Source organism: Leptidea sinapis, chromosome 3 (genome assembly GCF_905404315.1).
Source record: "Leptidea sinapis chromosome 3, ilLepSina1.1, whole genome shotgun sequence".
Classification (NCBI taxonomy): Eukaryota; Metazoa; Arthropoda; class Insecta; order Lepidoptera; family Pieridae; genus Leptidea; species Leptidea sinapis.
The window spans coordinates 17,722,381-17,745,398 of NC_066267.1; the positions used below are offsets into that span (position 1 = coordinate 17,722,381).

The following is a 23,018-nucleotide window of genomic DNA, read 5'->3' on the forward strand; positions in this document are numbered from 1 at the left end:
TAAAAAATTAAAAAAAAAATATTTTTATATTAAAATTTGTAACGTGTTTATTTTGTAGAAACTTCAATAATTTCCTTCCATTACACACATTTTCAGCCAGCGTCTCATTGTGCCATACAATAATTGTGACAAATGTAATACAATTTCATCACCAATAACCTCAATAGCCATTACAGTAAAAATATTTTTTAATTATTGAGCTCAGCCTCAAATTACAATTGTAACGTGTTGGTTTTACTTGATTGTTATTAGGAAGGCGCTGATTGGTATCGGGAAAATGGGACCGTTTCATTATTGAATTAAATTTCATTCAGCACATTGTGTCATGTTCGATAACTTTAAGTATGTATATTTCTCCGTAACATAATTAAAAATCAATCAAATTATTATATTTATCTAAACTGACTATTGAATTTCCACATACACGGTATGTAGCCTGGAAGTGGTCGTAGCCGCGAGGAAAGCTGAGGACAGGACGAAGTGGAGAAACGTGGTTAAAACCGTGAGTCAGACCTTGACGAGAGTGGTTACGACCTTCAGTAATGAAGAAAACGACCATGAAGAAGAAAGTTTTTTTAATGAAAATAAGGGACGAGACGAGCAGGGCATTCAGCTGATGGTAATTGATACGCCCTGCCTATTACAATGCAGTGCCGATCAGGATTCTTTAAAAACCCAAAAATTTTGCGCTTCTCAGCTTGGGACATAAGATATTAAATCTCATTCTACGGAGCCCTTCAGATGGTAACACAATGATGCTTACATATTACTGGTTCATGGCAGAAAAAGACGCCGGTGTGGTACCCATAATCTAGCGAGCATCGTGTGCACTCGAGCCTCCCACTGGTGAACTTATTGTATAAAAACGATTAATTGCTAATTTTACATAAAGAAAGTTAGTGATTGTATGGTTATGGTTTGTAAAGTGGCTTTGATCCAGTTCAGTCCTGTTTCACTGCGACCGATGTGATCTATTGTGATAGCCCCTGTTAACTATAGCTCACTGCTAACATTCATTCTTTTCATGAATCTCATTATGTCTTTTTTGAAGAATTGGACTTCCCAAAGAGATGCTACGTTTACGCATTAAAAAACCACATTCAGAGAGAATGTGTAGCGGGGTTTCAGCTGCACTATTACAGAATCTACACTATTACACATTACACATTATTATACACATTGTAGTAAGTTGCTAACGGTGTGGATTTGTAGAGACCGCGTGGCTGGTTAACATGGATAAATTCTTAAAATATCAATTGTCTAACTCAATCTTTTTCTTAATTTTGTTTTGTTAGTTATAAACAATATCTTTTCATCTGGGACATGCCGAAGTTTTTGGTATTTGAGCAGCCATAATAGTTGTAAACAATTTGTTATGTTTTAAAGTGATAACCCTCACTTCTGGGATTATATTTCAGTGTTATTTGTGTAATAATAGTTGTATTTTATCTCTAATTAGATCATGATGACAGCTGATACATAACTAAATTATTTATACGTTTTGCCTGATCAGACACTCACCTGTACCACTGGACAGGCTGTTCCTTATCATGTTTGACAGCAAATTTTTTCTGCCTATTTGAAGCACCACTCGCGAGTGTCCATAGAACTAATTTTAACGTATAATACAAAGGGCTGCGAAGGAATGTACAATACTCTGAAGTATTTTTGCATTTTGAATTAATTTCGTTCGTTTTCCGTGTTATGCATAATTCAGAATCAACATTACACAGAATAATTTTTTTATGTAAATAGTTTCCCACCATCTATCGATGTTTGCTGAGGTTGTCATCACTAGTTGTAGTACCGCAGACTCTCGTTACATGGCCAACAGCGCCAAAATGGCGAATATCAAACAGGCACAAAAGCACTTTGACAGACGCCAGTCTAGTAGTATATTGTAAAGCTTAGTGTGATCAGAAAATTAGCAGGAAAGTGAAAAGGTTATTATATTAGTAAAAACTTATCTGTATGTAAACTTCTTTTAAATATTAACGTTTAACACGATGGCTAAAGATCTGGATTTACCAAACTTATAATTTTAATTAATTTAATTTAGCTGCAAAATCTGTATAAAATCAATCAAAAATTAACCTTACTAACCATAAGAGTAAAAAGGTTTTTTAATTAATAAACTCGCCCATATATTACGATTAAAGCGTGTGGGATTAACTGCAATGTTAGTATGAAGGCGTTGATTGGAAACGAGAATATGCACGGATTCAATGTTGAATTAATTTTCGTTGTTCATTGCCTATGCATACATTATTTTGTTCTTAGCATAAAATTACATTTTTGTATATAAGAGGGGTCATACGGGCTTTTTTTTAAGGTACCTAAGTTGTATCTGTTCGGGAAAACCGCAGCCGGTAATTTATTCCACAAACAAGGTTGTGCGAGGCAAGAAATTAAAAAACTTCAAATTTAAAAACATGACATTATAAAATTGTATATTATTAACGAACTTTTTTTTGCACTAATTTAATAATTATATTATTATTGTTGTATTAACTCATAACAGCTTTATCCAGGCGGCTTATCGTTGCCGCTTTTTCAGATCATATTAGATCGTAAGCGATCTTCTCTCCTTCCCACAAGCACACAGCCGGTCCGAGGTTTGAGTCTCCTAAGACATGCCCCGCGGCTATTGTTGCCTAGTATTTGTGGCCTCCATACCCCACGTCCTATATCGCTGTTAAGGTTTTTAAGGCTGACATCAATGAGGATGAAAATCTGATGATAAAATATACCAATTATTTGATTTCATCATTACTTTTATACAATTTAACTAATCCGGAGATTTAATAGTGGAACCTTCAATGGTGGAGCGTTTTTAAATTTTTTTCGTGTTGTTTTATTTTTTCCGTTTTGTAACTGGTAGCGCTATTTTTTTTCCATTTTATTTTGGATGTAAAGCTCACGTGCCATGAAACCTTTACTACTTTATAAAGGTCTTTAAATGGGTGGTAAAGTAGTGAGTGGTTTACACTTTAGATAGATCTATGCGCACTTTAAATTTTTAGTTTTAATAGTTTCTTATCAGCTATTCTATTAAAATTTTGAGTTATATAAAGGTTAATATCATTTTGAGATGTCGATTTTTGTATTTACAAAGTCTACTACTAACTACTAACCTAATTTTTTTTAAAGAGGACAAGCGAGCGTACGGGTCACCTGGTGTTAAGTTATCACCGTCACCCACATTCTCTTGCAATACCAGAGGAATCACAGGAGCGTTGGGGGCCTTTAAGTAAGGTGTACGCGCTTTTTTTGAAGGTACCCATGTCGTATAGTCCCGGAAACACCGCACAAGTAAGTTCATTCCACAGCTTTGTAGTACGTGAAAGAAAGCTCCTTGAAAACCACACTGTGGAGGACCGCCACACATCCAGATGGTGGGGATGATATCCTAATTTGTGGCATGTCATGAGAAGGTGGAATTCGGCAGCAGGAATCAGGTGAAAAAAGTACTAACTAACTACTAAGCTCAAAAACAGCTACCAACCAAATCACACGCGAAATAAACAAATCGAATAAACAATTAGAAATTATCAACAGCGCACAGAGATTCACAGACATTAGTTCAATGTACATTGCATAAGTTCAATTAGAGTCGACATCGGTACTGTAATAGATAGTTACGATCTTTTTACGACCTCATTCACTTTGCAAATGCTAACTACGACTACTAAATAGTCGAATATTAGTTAGTAGCGGTGTAAATTTAGTCGGAGATATAGTGAGGCTCTGGTTATTAAATTTTATGTTATCTGCATTTGGTTTCACGTTTAATGTCTATGTCGCTACATTTAATAACTATTATTACTATATTATGATAGTTTAACAGCATCGAAAACTGGTTAAGCATAAATAAAAAAAATTGTAAATTTGTCTTTAGAAAATTTATTGAAGTAGGCGTTAATTTGCGAAAATCCATAATTATCCAAATGTTTTGAGTTAAGTGTTAATCCCGTCTCGTGCCAGAGTTTGGCGAGTCAACATCTCCTGAGAATGCCTCGTGTACAGGCGAAACACGTGTCGAATTGTTTAATGACAAATATTGGCGGAATTCACACTACAGAAAACTCAAAACAGTTGGATAAAATTGTCTTTGTTTATGGAAGTGGAAGACAAACGAGGGTATTGGTTACCTGATGTTAAGTGATCATCGTCGCCCATATTATTTTGGAATACCAGAAGTATGCTGCCTCTAAAAAGTTGAACGTGCTTCTTTTGTAGGTACCTATATCGTAACTTCCTGGAAACACATCATCATCATCATCATCATCAGCCGGAAGACGTCTACAAAGGACTCCCCCAAAGATCCCCCGACGATCGATGCTCCTGCGTTGCCCTAAGACAACACTGAATCAGGAAGCTCATTCCACAGCTTTGTTGTTGTAAGAAATTTCATTGAATACCGCACTGTAGAGGAACGCACCATCTAGATGGTGGGAATGATAATATGTTACTCTGTGACGTGACGTGCGAATGTGGATTCCGGCGGCAAAGAAGAGAAAAGACACACAAAGAAGCGACATCTCTACGCAACGCCAAGTGATATAACCGTTCACAGAGCTCTAGATCCCCGACTATGCTGCCCGAGCTCTGTTTGAACGCGGTCAAATGATTCAAGCTGATACTGGCGTGCGCTAGACCAGAGATGACAACAAAACTCCATATTACGAGGCCGGATCTGAACTTTGTATAGAGCTTGACGTATTACCATGCTCTATTTATGAGGCCCCCTTCTTTCTTCCTCTTCTTTGAGCTTTCGAGACCCAGTATTCCGATACTTGGCGAGGATTTAAGGGAAGTGTTGTCGAAGAGTGCAAACTGTCTGGTGAAGAGTCTGCACCTGGTCACAAAGCACAAACAACCAAATCTGGCAAGGAAGTCGACAGTCACAAATTTCAAATAGCTGACGGTTGGCCCTCGCCTAGCTAAAATCTAATTCTCTTTACCTACAAATTTTTGCCAGTTTAATAAGACATGGCTTGCTCTTAACGACACGCCAACATATTAAGACCGTTAAGAATACTCTAGAATAAGCAGTGACTATATTTCTGATGGAAACAGTGCGTGAGTCCATAGAATCGTTGCTAGAGCCAGTTGCCAGAGCTAGTTGCCAGAATAATGTTGTTATAGTTATTAAAGCACTTTTTTATTTTTGGAAGGCTTACTTTGATTCATATTTAAATAATATTTCTATTTAAAGCAGGATGTGACATCACTCATTAAAAGTCAAAAACTACCACCCATTCGAAAAGGCTTAAGCCCAGAGAAGAACGGGCGCAACGAACTAAGCGGGTTTTTATTTCTTAAAAAAATGTTTACAAAGTATAAACTGAGGGCGGTCGCTCCATTCTCAATCTGTTGTATCATTAAGAAAGTCATTTATTGACGTAGACGTTATTTTGCGGAAATCCAAAATTATTGCAATGTTGTGAGCCTTCTCGAATGTAAATTCCGTTAACGTTCGTCTTCAATCAACTTGAGTCTTGTGCCGGAATTTGGCGAGTCAACATTTCCTGAGGATGCCTCGTATAGGGGTGAAACACGTGTCGAATTGATTGAAGTCGAATCTTAGGGGAATTTATACTCAAGAAGGGTCAGAAACATTTGAATAATTAAGAAAGTCGTTTTTTTCAATATTCTTTTGAATATCATAATACTTTGGTTTTGAACATTTTCTGGGATCTTGTTGTAAAAGCATATACATCGCCCCACAAAAGACTTACTAAGCCGAGTACTAGGTATTATAAATTTATAAACATATTTATTAACAGAATTTCTACCTGTGATTATGGGTTAACTTGGTATTCAAATTAATCATTCATTTAATGCTCACAACTCATATAATTTTCTGAAATAGTAATAGAAGCAAGGATATGATTTTCTTGTATATATTCATTAACTAGCTGACCCGACAGACGTTGTTTTGTTCTTAATAAAAAAATACTCTTGCGAATGGAATTTTGGAAAATCCGTTCTTAGCTGACCTCTACTCGGTGAAAAGAATATTCCTATCAAATTTCAAATCTTTAGCTCTGGTGGTTCCAGAGATATCGAGTATATCGTGATGAGTGATTATATACGTGGAAGTCACTTATATATATATATATATATATTTATATTGAACTTCGGAAATGGATTGTCTTGATTCAGACCACAAACTTTCAAGGATTGGCCTTAAAATTTGAATGGTCAGGGCGAATGCGAGACGGCTTGGAAATTAAAGATTTGCGGGCTAACTCGACATGCAAAATGTTCATTACGTAGTTGCTGCAGATCTGAAGAATTGCTATAATCATTGCTGCATTGATCTCTTGACATCGATCAAGTTATTTGTCCATGTTGCCCATGAAGAATAATTGTAAAAATTTAAGCTTTGCATCTTCGAGAGGTTGCAGTGATACAATACGATGGTGAATCTGTCCTTATATCTACAATATCAAAAGCAAAACCCGTATTACTGATTTATAAACACTTTTTTTTAGAATTAGCATACACAATACATAGGAATAAGTATAGTACGTATGTTATTCTTCTATTGTATTGTGTGTAAATATGTAAATAAATAAATACCTTAAATATCGGATTAAATCCTCGTTCTTAGATGTCTGCCCCAAATGAGGTCATTTGGAAACACACATTGTATTTTTGAATGTTTTCTAGAACATGGCAGCACAATTCTTGCGTTACTCCGCAGAATACTCGCAAACAACGTCCATCGGCCCAATGCGAAAGCTAGTATGCAAGCAGTACTACAGTACAGTATAAGTACTACAATCGTATCGAAACGCTGCTCGATTCAAATCAGTACTTCATAAATTTCTTCTTGTGCGTCGAAAATTATCTATAAGTTGTTGATCTCTGAAGTTTTACTGGACGATTTCGTATTGCTAGCCGATCCGTTTTACGGGCTGCTACGCTTTGCTCTTGTGATTCATAGCACCACGTCAATCCATACTAACGCGGTTCTTTTCTTCAGTCCTTTCATTCGCAATGTTTCGAATCCTAGTTGCATTACGTCTTTGTCAGGAATAATTTGATTGATTATATATAGGTAATCTTAATAATGTGTAAGCAAATGTCATGTATATCTATTGGTGGTGTTCCAATAAAAAAATACATAAATAGACACTAAGCACTAGGGCTTACGTTCTCTTCCAACAGCAGTTCTTAACAAATTGTAACAGATGTGAGTTAACTTTTACGGTTACATAAAGAATAAATAAGCAACAGACATTTCAAATACGTTGCCATCAAAGTTGCACACGCTTTGTTAGAAAGCTACCCTTGTCACTTCAAAGTGAAAACACCGCAATATGAATTTGTTCGTTCCAATATTTAGTTAGACGTAAAATAAATTTTTAAATACATACACAGTAGATACGAAATACATACCGGTTATTTAATTACGATGATACAGACAACTTTCTTGTAGTACTTAAGTAAAACATTGAATATAGTTTTGTAGTATACACACACACACAAACATATGCGCTCATACACGCAGACAAATAAATACAATACATGGGTATTGCTATTGGTCCATTGGTACCAATCAAACCTTTATCCGTTAAGATGATCTTATTCTTAGTTTATAATACATATTATGTATTATTTATATATATTATGTCTCTGTTTTTGCCGATATTTCATGCTTAAAAGGAAAACCTACCACACAATACCACGTATGTGGGTTTTTGTATTTATTGCAAATAAAATTATTAAAAAGATGATGATGATACTAATTATTTAAGCATTTTTATGAAAAAAGATTCACCATAGGTCATAATTCACATCGGTAGCGTAATAGACTCTCACCTTACTGTCAATCGTTTCGATGCTCGTCCGCCATATACCAATGTTTTTTGGGTTTTCGAATTCATTTTATATATATATATTTTTTTTTTATGGAATAGGAGGACAAACGAGCGTACGGGTCACCTGGTGTTAAGTGATCACCGCCGCCCACACTCTCCTGCAACACCAGAGGAATCACAAGAGCGTTGCCGGCCTTTAAGGAAGGTGTACGCACTTTTCTTGAAGGTACCCATGTCGTATCGTCCCGGAAACACCGCACAAGGAAGCTCATTCCACAGCTTAGTGGTACGGTGAAGAAAGCTCCTTGAAAACCGCACTGTGGAGGACCACCACACATCCAGATGGTGGGGATGATATCGTAACTTGTGGCGTGTCGTGCGAAGGTGAAATTCGGCGGCAGGAATCAGGTTGAACAGCTCTTCGGAACACTCCCCGTGATAAATGCGGTAGAAGACACACAATGAAGCGACGTCTCTACGCAACGCCAAGTGATCCAGCCGTTCACAGAGTACTGCGTCCCCGACAATTCGAGCTGCTCTGCGTTGCACGCGGTCAAATGGGTCGAGCTGATACTGGGGTGCGCCAGACCAGAGATGACAGCAATACTCCATGTGAGGCCGGACCTGCGCTTTGTAGAGCGCTAGAATGTAGGCCGGCTTGAAGTATTGCCGTGCTCTATTAATGACGCCCAGTTTCTTTGAAGCCAGTTTGGCTTTGCCTTCCAGATGGCCACAGAATTGGCAATTGCTCGAGATTTCGAGACCCAGTATTCCGATACTAGGCGAGGCTTTAAGGGAAGTGTTCTCGAAGAGCGGTGATACGGCAAATGGGGTTTTTTTAGTGGTAAACGCGCAAACTTGAGTCTTCTGGGGGTTAAATTGGACAAGGTTCAACTTACCCTATTCCGCGACCTTCCCGAGAGAGGACTCGATAGAAGACACAAGTTTCTCCCGGCACTGGTCGACGTTTTCCCGAGAGAGACCTGCATGGCCCGTGTATACGGCATCACCAGTGCTGTCGTCTGCATAGCAATGCATGTTGGCGGTGTCCAACATATCATTGATATGCAGAAGAAACAGCGTGGGAGATAGCACACAGCCTTGGGGCACTCTAGCGTTCACGGGCTTGGGATTCGAGCAATAACCGTCCATAACGACCTGTATGCTGCGCCCAGTGAGGAAGCTGGAGGTCCACTTGCATAAGCTCTCGGGAAGCTCAAATGATGGAAGTTTTGCGAGGAGCGCCTTGTGCCATACACGATCAAAGGCCTTCGCTATATCCAGACCAACTGCCAGGCCTTCCCCCTTGCTTTCAATAGCCGCCGCCCATCTATGTGTTAGGTATACCAGAAGATCGCCAGTCGACCGACCATGGCGAAAGCCGTACTGCCGGTCGTTGATCAACTGGTGACCCTCAAGGTATAGCAAGAGCTGGCGGTTAATTATGCTCTTCATGATTTTGGAGAGTAGGGAGGTAATAGCAATAGGCCTGTAGTTTGCCGGATCCGAACTGTCTCCTTTTTTTGGGATCGGATGGACAAGGGCTGACTTCCATGAATCAGGGACTACGCCTTTTGAATAAGAGTGCCGGAATAAACGCGTTAGCACCGGCGTCAACTCAGGGGCACACGTTCTAAGCACGACTGGAGAAATGCCATCCGGCCCGCTCGACTTCCTGACGTCCAACGAAAACAGAGCTCGCCTAACAGTTTTCTGTCGGAACTGTACTTCAGGCATGGAGCTCTGACACCGCGGGATGGTCGGTGGTGTTTTTCCGTTGTCGTCAAGAGTCGAGTTGGAGGCAAAAAGAGTGCACACGAGATCGGCTTTCTCTTTTGCCGTATGGGCCAGGGTGTCATTCCTCATGTGCAACGGCGGCATGGACGGCTGGTTGAAGTTACCAAGAGCAGCTTTCGACAACGACCAGAACTTGCGTGTTCCGGTCGGTTAACTGGAAAGCTGGTCGCCAATTTTGACGACGTGCTTCGATTTCGCACGGGCGATTTGCCGCTTAAAAAATCTGGAGGCACGGTTATATTTCCTCTTCAGAACTTTGCAGTTCGGATCCTTTAAGCCCAGCGCCGCAACCCCTAGTTCGATACGCCTGTTTTTTGCAGTCAGATGCTGCTTTAACTGACGCATCGAACCAGGGCTGTGATCTGCCACCGATCGGTACTACAGAGCTTGGTATAAAAATATCCATGCCCTGCAGTATCACATCTGCTACTGCAACGGCGCAGGCACTAGGATCATCCGAAGGGAAACAAACCCTACCCCAAGGGTAGGATGCAAAAAAGGAACGCATCCTATCCCAATCTGCTGACTTGTAGTGCCAAACGCGGCGGGTCGCTGGTGGTCTGCGACGTTGGCGTCGGATAGGCACTACACTCCTGACCAGGCAATGGTCGGACGTTCCGAGAGGGGCGTCGATAGAGACCTGGTAACCATCGGGATGTGTAATCAGCAGAAGATCTAATAAGGATGGCATGTGGCTATCCACATCCGGGAGCCGCGTCGGCGACTCAACCAATTGCGACAGACTATACGCCAATGCAAAATTATGCACAGATCGCCCTGCGTAGTCTGTGGTACGTGATCCAAGCCATTCGGCATTGTGCCCGTTGAAATCACCCAAGACTACGATTTCAGCGGAGGGGATCTGAGCAAGCACGTCATCAAATGCCGCTTGAACGCAGCCCATGAGGTAATCCGTTTCTGCGTTACCACTATGGGACCTGTAGACACACGCATAGATACGGACGCGATCCTCTAAATCAACGCGGAGCCAGAGAGTAGACAGGCCCCTACCCTCAAAATTGCCGAGACGGCGACAGCAGATATCCTCCCTAACGTACACACATACCCCGGCATGAGGCATGAAATTATGCTCAATTTTGTACCCGGGGTACGTTAAATATGACGTATCGCTAGGTCGAGATATCTGCGTCTCCGTAAGGAAACACGAGGCCGGCTGCGCCGTCTCAAGGTGGTGGTGGACGGCAATTAAGTTGGAATGAATTCCCCGGATGTTACAAAAGTCCACATTAAGCGTGGAGCGGGGTGCCTTGGTGTTGCTGCCCTGTTTGTCCTGTGACATACGCGGTACTGTGCCCTCCCCAGAATACGAGGGGCAGCCCGAGCGTGAATGCTCGGGGAGGGATTCTCCGGCTCTACAAGAGCCGGTACCCTCCTGGGGTAATTTATTTTTTAATACCGCTCTCATATTTTGTTGGGGGGGGGGGGGAAGGCCTCTGGTCCTCGACACTTACCTATGCGAAACATAGCGGCACTAGGCCGCTACTTCACGCCGGTATTCTGTGCGAGTGTGGTAAGTAACCCGGACGAGTCGGGCCCGATTGTGCTGATGTCATAAGACAGCAGCGTGACTCTCCCACTTTCAAAAAGCCCGTAGTCGCCTCTTACGACACCCTTGGACCTGGGACTACCCTATTCTTTTCACGCCCCGGGGCAGCACAGGGCAAAGTTATATTTTTATACGATGCTTTATAAGGTTGATAGTTCCTCTACTTAAAACAGAATTTGGACCACAGTGGTCGCACGCCATCAGAAATAGGCTTCTTATTCCTAATTGGAAGTTAATAATTTCCTTTTCCAAATTCGTAGATTTATTTAGGACCGATGACAATACATAAATTTGATAAAATTATTCCATTTTTCTATTTGAAAAATAAGATTTTTGTTAATTTATATATTTTTCATATATCGTCTATAAGGCAGGAATTGGTGTTAATTTTACATTTCAACTATTATCTTTAACCGACCTACTAATATAAGGAAATCTTCGAATACCAAAGAGAATTTTTAATTTAACAATACAAATAATAGTTAAAAAATTAAAAAAAACGCTTATATAAATTAACCAAACTAAAAATAGGAAATGTTTTTATTTTTTAGTACGGTTTTTCATAAAAAGCGTGTTTTTTGGTTTTTGAACTACTATTAATTAATTGCTTAGTACTGAATTTTGCCATCTGCCATTTATCTGACATTCTAAATCTTGTACGATGTTTTAAAAAGCAAAAGTTACAACGTTATTAGCTTTAGCTTTCTGCACTTCTTCTCAATGTATATTTACACTACTCCATGACTGATAAAATTCTTAAAAAGGGATCTAAAATTTTACCTACACGTATTAAGCATTTACATTTTTGATTTCTTATTAACCCAAGGATGTTGGGACGATCATTTTAAGTAATATATTGTAATTAAAAAATAATTGTAAAAAATAAGCTGCAAATGTTGGCTGAAATGAGTGGCAATACACTCAACCTAATCTGAAGCAGTGGCTTTTAAACAACTTTAAAAAAAGCTGATTGTACATGGAATAACATTCGATTTAAAAAAATATCTATTCATATTCGAAGTTGTACTTTTTAATAACAAATCGTATCAGAGGTAAGGTTAATTCGCCCCCGAATTATAGTATTTTTTTAATGAAAATAAGGGACGAGACGATCAGGACGTTCAGCTGATGGTAATTGATACGCCCTACCCATTACAATGCAGTGCCACTCTGGATTCTTGAAAAACCCAAAAATTCTGAGCGTCACTACGATTGCGCTCGTAACCTTGAGACGTAATGTTTACACATTACTGCTTCACGGCAGAAATATACGCCGTTGTGGTACCCATAATCTAGCCGGCTTCCTGTGCAAAGGAGCTTCCCACTGGTAATTTGTAGTAGTATATTATACCATCATTTGCAAAGTGTTAAATATAAAGTTGATTAGGTAGCTTTGTTATTTAACGTTATTCATTTAACCCAGTCATTATAATAAACAGTTGCGCATTTAATTACTTGGCTCATAATAAATAATGTCTCGGATAACAAAACACTGCTCAGTGTAAAATTTCAGACGTTTTGCCAGAGACGGGATCTAGTAGATCGGCTTTTGGGGCACGAAATCTTTGTAGTAAATTTCATTCAAATCGCTTAAATGTCAACACGAACCATTAATTATATCTTTCAAGCCTTATATTAAGGAAAGGTCTCCACTGCGCTCCAACTAGATACGGCAGGCGTAGTCGTAAAGTGCAGCAACTCATACTACGAAATATTCGAGCCAGTCTCGAACTATGTGTGACGTTGCCGTGTCACAGGTTCTGTTAAATTTTATTAATAATTGAAACTTAAATGCCGGGTTGCGTAGTAAAACTTTGTAAAAATAAAACTACAAGAAATAAGAAAGACATTGGGATCACATATCATCAGTAAATATTTTGTGTTTTATTAATTTTAATGTAAAATAACACGAAGCGCATGTTACAAAATTTGAAAGATGCCATTTAGTGTCAAAATGCCACGCACACAAGCAACTAATAGTTGCCGTAATAAAAAAGCTATTGTTCTTAGGTATTGCGGTATCTAGTTGGAGCTCAGCGGAAACTTTTCCGTTTTTCCAATTTCCGTAAATATTTTTTTATCAAAATTTGAGTTTAAGGTGCCACCAAGTTAAATACCTAATGCACATTCTTTAGATGTAGACATTCAACAACAAGATGATTCTTTATAAACTAATGTTCACTCGATGAAAAGAGATACGCCCTTCCAATTTTAATGCACGCTACGTATTCTTGAAAAGTCAAAAATTCCGCAATTGAATCATCTAAGGCTTAGATCTATAGAGCGTACTTATACTTTACTCAGACTTTACTTACATAAAACACTGCTGAGTGTTATAATACGAAAACTTTACTTCAGCATTGGGCTATCTTAGCTTAAGCCCAGAGTAATTTCAGCTGTGAAATGACTATAAAAACTAAAACCAAGATTACGCTTAGCTTACACTCAGAACTTTAGTTTTAGGAAAGTAAAGTCTGACCAAAGTCTAAGTACTCTCTATAGAATAGGCTAAGAAGCCTGAGAGATATTATGTGAAGTCTCATTAGGCCCAGTAATTTCACTTGCTATGGCGCCCTTTAAGGTTGGGGAAAATGCCAACGGCCTTGAGTAATCGAGCGGAGCTAGGATACCTCTCCCGTAAAAGATCACCATAGTTCTAAATGTGAATTAGAAGCATTTTTAATATATTAAAACATAAAATAATTTTCTTTACAAAGATAAAAGACCAGGGTCGATAATTTTTTAAACCAAAAAAAATTACAGTAGGATGAAACCCATTGGTAAAGGACGAGAATATAACAAAAATTAAGGGAATAATAAATTACGGGCGATCTGATGTCGGGAAGTGGAAAAGTGGGGATGTTTTAGGGTAAAAAACGGTTTATCTCGATTTCCGGCAAAACTACAAGTCCTATGGCAAAAAGTTGATTGGCAAAGTTGTAGGTAATAAAGAGATCTACAACTTTTTTAATTACAATTTTTTTACATAACATCAAAATTTGGTTTTTTATTTATATCTATTTCAAAAGAAAATTTTTCTAAGAAATTTGATAAAAACTTACCTTATTATGTCCCAAATACACTGTAATTTATTTGATTTAAAATAGTTATTTTTTCGCCTTATTTTAACTTAATATCAAAAAAGCGCCCTAATTTTCAATCGAAAATTGTGACGTCAAAATATCAGCCTTTTTCAAAAAGTTTGGGGGCTTTTTTGTTCGTTAAAATGTCTACTTTCTGATGGTGTAAGAAAAACATACATTACAATAGGAAATATTCTCAAAAAATGCAAAAATTTAAAAAAAACTCAAATTCGATTTTTTTTTTAATTACTATGTACAATTTCATCAAAAAAATGTGATTGCTGCAATTTTTTTTAGTTAAAAAGTTAATTTATTTTACTCGAATTACATTCATGTCATAGAAAATCTCATACAATATAAATATGCATGTAAATCATACTATTGAATTTAGAAACTCAATTCTGTTTACGTTATTCCTTTATTTTTTTTTTTAAAAACGTTAATCTTGTTATTTATAAATACCTTATCTGAAATTCTAATCAGTTATTCATTAGGTTTTGTCTCTTTGAAGGCATTTCTTAGAAGAAGAAGTTAGACATAATTATTTTTGTGAAAATAAAAGCTTCATATAAACTGTTAAAAATGGTTTCAATTATGCGCTATTTTTACTATTTCTTGGGATATGGCCTTAAATTGAAACACAGTGCCTATGCCTGCAGCCGACAGCCTGACGGCACGAAAAAGCACCCCTATGATTCGCATCTAACCGGCATCCTGCAAAGAAGCCTTGTTTTGGTATAAATAATAATAATGATATGATAGAATATTTTATTATTCCACCTTCGCACGACACGCCACAAGCCCACCCATCTGGATGTGTGGCTGTCCTCCACAGTGCGGTTTTCAAGGAGCTTTCTCCCTCGTACTACAAAGCTGTGCTTTGTTTCCGGGACGATACGACATGGGTACCTTCAAAAAAAGCGCGTACACCTTCCTTAAAGGCCGGCAACGCTCTTGTGATTCCTCTGGTGTTGCAAGAGAATGAGGGCGGCGGTGATCACTTAACACCAGGTGACCCGTATTCGATTTTTATACAAATTTAGATTTTAAATCACTTATTGAAAGTCATAAACTGCCACCTGCCATCGAGATCGAATCAAAAATGAAGAGATCCGTAGGAGAACCAAAGTTATCGACATGCTCTAATGATTGCGAAACTGAAGTGGCAGTGGGCAGGGCATATAGTTCGACGGACAGATGGCCGTTAGGGCAGTAAGGTCCTCGAATGGCAACCACGTACCGGAAGGCGCAGTGTTGGTAGGCCCACAAGATAGACCAACGATCTGGTCAAGATCTCCGGAATACGTTAGACGAGGGCAGCGCAGGACCGATTGTCGTGGAAATCTTTGGGAGAGGCCTTTTTCCAGCAGTAGATGTATTCCGGCTGATGATGATATAATGTAATATCTTGCTTTTGCTATCTGAAAATTATTCATGTTTTAATAAACATTCGAAACTCCTTTGTTGTGTTCATTTTCTGGTATCATGTTGTAATATATCGCCCAATAAGATACTTACTAACTCGACTTAAACGAGTAGTTAAGAAAAGTAAGCTAAGTATACTTTTATAGCAAACACCTATCCCCTAAATTATATTCATTGTAAGAAAGCTCTTCATGAAGCACTTCAAAATAATAATATGTCCTATGAAGATACATAAAAATTACTAATAGTGTTAAAATAAACATTATCTATATTTTCTTGGTATTAGTTAACAGTCATTACTTTGAAGACTTTGTTTACTTATATACTTAACCTGTAAATTAATTTATACCTTTTTACTTTATTAAGTTTCTCTTTTTTGTGATTATTTAGTTTTAATATTAGCTCTTTACGCCTGAAAAAAGCCACAGGTTTACCTAGTTCAGGCACAGTGTTAACTAGCTTTTAAGTAAAACTTGTATTAGCATTCTCATTTTGTATTTTAATAATCTCTTAATAAATAAATTGAAATTGAAATATACATTACGGGTGTCCAACCCTAATTTTTCTATTTCACCTCTCTCTTGACCGTTTTTCATTTCAATTACAGCGAGGACCAATTTAAAACTAACTGCTAACATAAGAGAGCTAAATGAAATTGTTTGAAGATAGACAATCTCTTATTAGTTTCATTTAGTGATCACAGAAACACAGTTGTTTTATTTATAATGACAGTTTAATACTGAGCGGTCCTATGCGATCTAGTGCAATGTGTGCAAATTTGAACCGACTTTAAAATAGGGGAGTTTATCCAGTCATGTTTTTTATGCTTACAGTTCGAACTGAAAGTGTTTTTACTTCTATGTGTAGAATCCACTAATAATTAAGGAAACTCCTCAAATATTATCGACTGTTCAACAACTCAAGCAATTGTATTAGAAAAGATCACTTGACGAAGTGAAACTGATGAAGCAGAGATCTTTCTTCGTTCTTGAACAATATTATAAATTAATATAAAAAGTATTTTATATATACATATATATTTATATAAACATAACGTATAAAGTGTCAATAGCTCAGTAATTTCACTAGTTACGTTGCCTTTGTAAAATACGCCGATGTAGTATCTTGTCACTATATGAAAATAACTAGCCTCTCACTAATAATATTATAAGTGCTTAGACTCAATGATGTTCATGAAATCAGTAATTTAACTTTTATATCCTGCGTACTAATAATGTATTTTATGCATTAAAATGAAAAAAAAACTTAACCTTGTTTATACCTTATCTTTAAAAACACACTAACTCTCTTAACATAATTCACGAAAAACAAGTTATACTTTCATGATAGCTTTCGGCAGCACCAATAAATACCAGTGGGAGGCTCCTTTGCACAGGATGCCGGCTACCAGATTAAGGGTACCACAACGGCGCCTATTTCTGCCCTGAAGCAGTAATGTGTAAGCATTACTGTGTTTCGGTCTGAAGGGCGCCGTAGCTAGTGAAATTACTGTGCAAATGAGACTTGAAATCTTATGTCTGATGAGCGCAGTTGTAATGCCTTTCAGAATTTTTGGGATTTTGCAGTTGGCAGGACGTATCAATTCCCATCAGCTGAACGTCCTGCTCGTCTCTTCCCTGATTTTCAAAAAAATAAAAATTATATTGATCTTTTATTTTGGAGAATCTCCACAAAAAATCACATTACATCACATCGTATCACACAGTGGAAATCTTGCTCATTTGGCTATAATAAAAACAAAAGAATACCTCAATACGGCAACCCTAGTTTAGCTTGAATATCGTGACCGAAGCGATGAAGAGTTGGGATATTTACAAATGTGCAGGAAGCACAACATTCTTGCATGCAACGAAGTAGTGAAGACTTATGCAGGGTGTGTTTTATGTTTTTTCATTATACTTGCTATTGAAGTATAAGTCTTGAGTCATCCTGTGATAAATATCTTTAAAAGTAATTGTAGTATCGGGTAACTAGAAAATTGTTCGATTATAGTAAATAAACTAATGTTTAGTTATCCTCTCAATATATTTTAAACTGACATCAAAGAATGAAGCCAGTTAAAAAACGAAGAAAAATGGTAAAAGGCTAAAGTTTGTTGTGGACACAATGATCTAAACAGAATCACAATATTTTTCTTTATTTCTTTTATTTTAAAGTTTTAATGTCAATACGGCATTAAATCCTCTATTAAAGATTCTAAAACAGTTAGCTTATTGCCAACATAAAAGCACGCAATGTCCCAATAACCATTACATCATCCAAACGAGTGTTGTAATGAAATTCAGTTCAACGTTACAACACTCGTTTGGATGATGTCATGATTATTAGGACAGGCTTTTTTTAATGTTAGCAGTAAGCTAACTGTTTCAGAATCTTTTAAAGAGGATCTATGTTATGGGTGTAGATAACGTCTTGTATCCAACTGTTGATAATTAGTTATTAAAACACTCATGTGACACTATTATCACACATGGCTTCGCTTTGTGTGATAAACCCATATTCCACGCCCACAGTTTTAAAACCCCTTATTACACAATAGTTAGAATATTAAATAACTATTACAATCGTTACCAATGGCAAGACTCAAATTGACAAATCCAAATAACAAGCACGTCAAAATCAGCTTTTTCGATTCTCATCGCGTAATGTGAAGCCGGTCTTGGCACAATGTTCAGTCAAGTCGTAATGAGGCTTTGACCACAACTGTGTAGACTGTAGACCATTGGTTTCTGGCGAAGTTTGCACTCTAGGTAATCGTCAAAGATAGCAGGATTCTACACTTGGATTAACATTTTGTGTTTCAAATTGATTGAAATAAAAGGATAGAATTATAAAATCTGTCGTGTGTATACAAGATGTGATAAGTAAGCCATCGTATTCGGGAACAATACTTATGAAACATCGTATAATACAGGCATTGTAAGATACTCTATTTATTAATAAGAGTAACCGTTGAGTTTCTTATAAGTTCTTCTCACGAGCTCTACTTTTTTGAAGATATGGAAGATTCAATAATTTTTAAAAAATGTGTGTGTGTACTTATGTATGATCGCAAGAAGTTATACTTCTTTGGCCTAACGAAGCAAAAATCATTAAAATGATTTATTACTCGTGCAATTCTACGTTTTTTTAATAGAATAGGAGGACAAACGAGCGTACGGGTCACCTGGTGTTAAGTGATCACCGCCGCCCACATTCTCTTGCAACAACAGAGGAATCACAAGAGCGTTGCCGGCCTTTTTAGAAAGAATAGTTAAGTAAAAATCTTGCAAAGAGGGCTTTGACAATTAATTATTAAATAATGAATACGGCTGTATGGGCTGGAACCCTTTGCCTGCCCTAATAATGGACGAAGAAACCAAAAAAGAATAGCGAATGATGCGAACGTCTGAAAATTTTAGGAACCAACCTCAACCTGTGTGTTACAGTGATATGCGTGCATCTTAAAATTTAACTCTCATAATATTATCAAAACGCGCCTGAATAAGTATAACTTCAAAAAGTATTTATAGTGACGATTCAAAATAGCTTAGTTTAAGCCTAACTGAATAAAATTTATTTAATTCTGAATATTTGGATAAGTTAAATGTTCATTTATGAAACAAAGTTACACCTCATCTAAAGAAATAATTCAGTAAAGTCTCACGTACATTGATACTTCGTTGGGATAATACGTAACTCGCTATATTCTGGTTAGATTGAGAATTAAATAAAAAGTTTAATTCAAGTTTTAATGGGAGCAATATGTCAAGACAAGAAGAGAAACATTTAGTTAATGTAAAATAAAGGATTCTCAGAAGTAATGAAGTCATTACGATCGTACAAATAAAATGAATTTACTAAAATAATAGAACACAGAATAAATCTTATGCAAAACAACTCCTTGAAGATAATTCTATTTGTTACACAAGTTCCTGTTGAACTTGTAACTTCTGATCAAAATGTTATAATAAATAATTTAAATGGGTGAAATAATAATAATGGTTGGAATTATCTTTGACAATTTGAATTCTTTCTCGTATTTTTATCTATAAATTAAATTTTATCAGGCTGTCACGATAGTTGTGGATGATTAAAACTAATTAATGATTTTCATACTGATGTTCTTAATACTAATCCATTTTTAAAATAGTTTTATTCGCAAATGGCAATTGAAATTCTAGTTTCTATTAATGTCTCAGCTTACCGTGGTATTATTAATGACTCATTACGTGAAATCTACATCCAATGACGGCATTAAGTAAATTTTACCCTAATTTTGTGCTAGAAATTTGATTATGTACATCACGTACAAATGGAATATTAAAGTAGGTACTCGAGTCTAGTAGGGAGAATGGATTAAAAGAGAATGCTACTTAATGTAGGACGGCCAAATCATTCCCAATAATTTTTCAGGGTCCATTGAGGTAAAAGGATAAAACGGAACTCTTATAGCATCACTTTCTTGTTCGTCAGTCCGTCTGTCTGTTAAGAGTCTTTATCACAAGAACGCGTGGAGATATCGAGTTGAAATTAAAACGAAATACTCAAGTCTACACAGTATTTTGAAGCTGTGAAAATTAAACTTATAACTTAAGGTAATATAAGATACGGCCGTTTATGCCACAAAAAAGCCCATAATTCAAGACGCTCGAGGTAATCAAAATTTAAATGGTATTTTCCATTCAATTTCAACTTCAATTTCAATTTCAAATTCAAATATTTTTATTCAAAATACGATGTGACATCACTTATTGAAAGTCAAAAACAACCACTCATTCCAAAATGAATGCCTCAGACCTGAGAAGAATGGGCGCAGCAAACTCAGCGGGCTTTTTTTTTCATCATTCAGCTAGAACTACGAAATCAAGTCAAACCATCTTATACTACAAATATAGGGAAAATTCAGAAAACTATACATTTGTAATAAAATTATAAAACACAAGAAGAGCAAAATTTTGAGTAAAGTTAACCGTTTCATGTATGAAAGGGCTTCTTTGGCACAAGCTCAAACATATGTTCATTTTTATGATGTAAATTTTTTATTTGTGACAAAGAATGAAAACGAATTTTTCACTTTTTATAGGTAAGTACCTTATAATAAGTACGAAAGGTACGGTGGACAAGTCCGACTCGCATTGTCCTGTTTCTTCTGATAAAATTCTAGAGGCGCCTCAGAACGGATCAGAGAGATAACAGATATTTGCTTTATCAATCCTTTTGTGATGGACAGTTACTTCACCAGTGGGATTCTTCTTTGTACAGGATGCCAGCTAGGCAGATACCATAGTGGCGCTTATTTCTGCCGTGAAGCAGTAAAATGCAGTCATTACTGTGTTTTGGTTTTAAGGGCACCGTTGCTAGTGAAATTTCTATCCTAATGAGACTTTATATCTAATGTGTCAATATGACGAGCGCAAGTGCAATGCGAACAGAATTTTCGGTTCAACTAAAAATCTTGAGCTCCATTAATGATGGACAGGGCGTATCTCTTACCATCAGATGAACATCTTGCACGTCTAGTAACTTTGTCAAACAGGAACACAATATTTTTTACCGCGATACTTGTCTTTTCTATTTCACTAGTATTTTTCTACATCTTATTAAATATGTTCTAGATCTTTGTAGAAATAGAAATATGTTTATTTACCATAGGGAATGACAGTAACATTACATATTGCAACAACACTTTGTAAACTTCATGAAGCTGCATCAGTTCGTAAAGGAGCTTTAACATGGTGAGAAGAACTGAAACTCTTGTTTACGGATATAATAGTGTGTTCTTAATGTAAAAGGTTTTTATGTATTTACTTTTTTATTTTTTATTTATTTAAATATTTACTCAACAAGGCTACTCATATACTCATTAAGTTTAGGTGTTAAGATAGGTCTGTGAAATTGCCTAAGTAAATAAAATGTTTCCATACGATAACTTACCATAACTCTCCTCGAAGAAACCCATCAGAGTCACAACGATGACAAGGAGACTGATCTTCCACCGGTAGCTGATGTCACAATGCATTTCTACTCCTTGTATCCCCTTACTAGCCATGCCTCATCCACTCATTGTACGTTTGCAGGGCCAGTTTTAAATGCATTGTCTGAAAATAAGGTATAAATATCAGCATTTTGTACAGATAAAAATTCAGAAAATTAACTTTAAGCCAGTGCCTTTGAAAATGATAAAAAGTAAAAAAAAAATTGTTGGATGATATCTATTAGAAAAATAAGAGAATATAACAATAATGAAAGGAAAATAAATTACGGGCGATCCAAGGTCGGGCAGTGGAAAGGGGGGGGGGTGTTTTCAGGTAAAAACGGTTTATCGAGATTTCCGGCAAAACTGAAAGTCCTATGGAAAAAGTCAAATGGCAAAGTTGTAGGTAATAAAATGATCTACAACTTTTGTTTTCACACCTTTACATAACCTCAAAATTTATGTGAAAAATTCAAAAAAACAAGTTTTTGGTTTTTTATTTTTATCCTTTACAAAAAAAAATTACCAAGTAATTAATAATAATTAAAAAAAGGATAATATAACACTGAATATGTTATACATAGTAAATTATATATATTATAATTGTTGCTAACCCGTTTATAATAGGATATATTTTTAAATTTGGTGTCAACCTCTACTAATAATCCGATGCTGCTGGGACTCTAGCACTGGCAGTTACCAGCTTATGTTATAAGAAGTATGTTATAAGCTACTTAGGTTCCGTGAAAAAAAGAAAGCCAAATAAAAGACAATTCAAAGATAAGATAAAAATACTTAGAATAATATTTATATTATGATTATGAAAATGTTAAATTGGAAAACTGGTGCAAAATTAATTCATAAATTAAAATGTAAAGGGTATAAGAATGAATCTCAAAGCCACGGAAAATACTTAAAACAATAGCACTTTAATAATTAGAGAGCTCTTTGAATATAACAAAGATAGAACTTTAGCTAACTTTATATTCTTAAAAGTTTTGTAGTTTACTAGAAACTGTATAATTTAGATTATTAAGATTATTTTGAAGACCCTTATAAACAGTTACTTGGCGTTCGTGGACTACGAGAAAGCCTTTGATTCGATCGAGACCTGAGTGGTACTTCAGTCTCTGCAGAGGTGCGACATTAACTATCGATACATCGAAGAGCTGAAACTGTCTGGAAACGCAATGTCAATCCGTCAATGTCAATCCGTCAATGTCAGTCCGTCTCAATTTCACGAAAGAGTTCACTCGTCGGATCCAACTCGGCTGGGCAGCATACTTAAAGTTTCGTAAAATCTTCTCGCCCCATATACCACAGTATCTGAATACGAA

At 36.7% G+C, this 23,018-nt stretch overlaps 1 protein-coding gene across 2 annotated transcripts in view; it reads right to left on the reverse strand.

Moving 5' to 3' along the window:
• Nucleotides 1-23,018, reverse strand: part of LOC126978981 (zwei Ig domain protein zig-8-like) — a 208,464-nt gene that overhangs the window by 78,839 nt on the left and 106,607 nt on the right. For both annotated transcript variants that reach the window (XM_050828130.1, XM_050828124.1), the window contains exon 2: nt 21,642-21,805. In XM_050828130.1, the coding sequence (XP_050684087.1) occupies nt 21,642-21,756 (115 nt within the window). In that variant the 5' untranslated portion in view covers nt 21,757-21,805. The remainder of the gene's footprint in view (nt 1-21,641; nt 21,806-23,018) is intronic.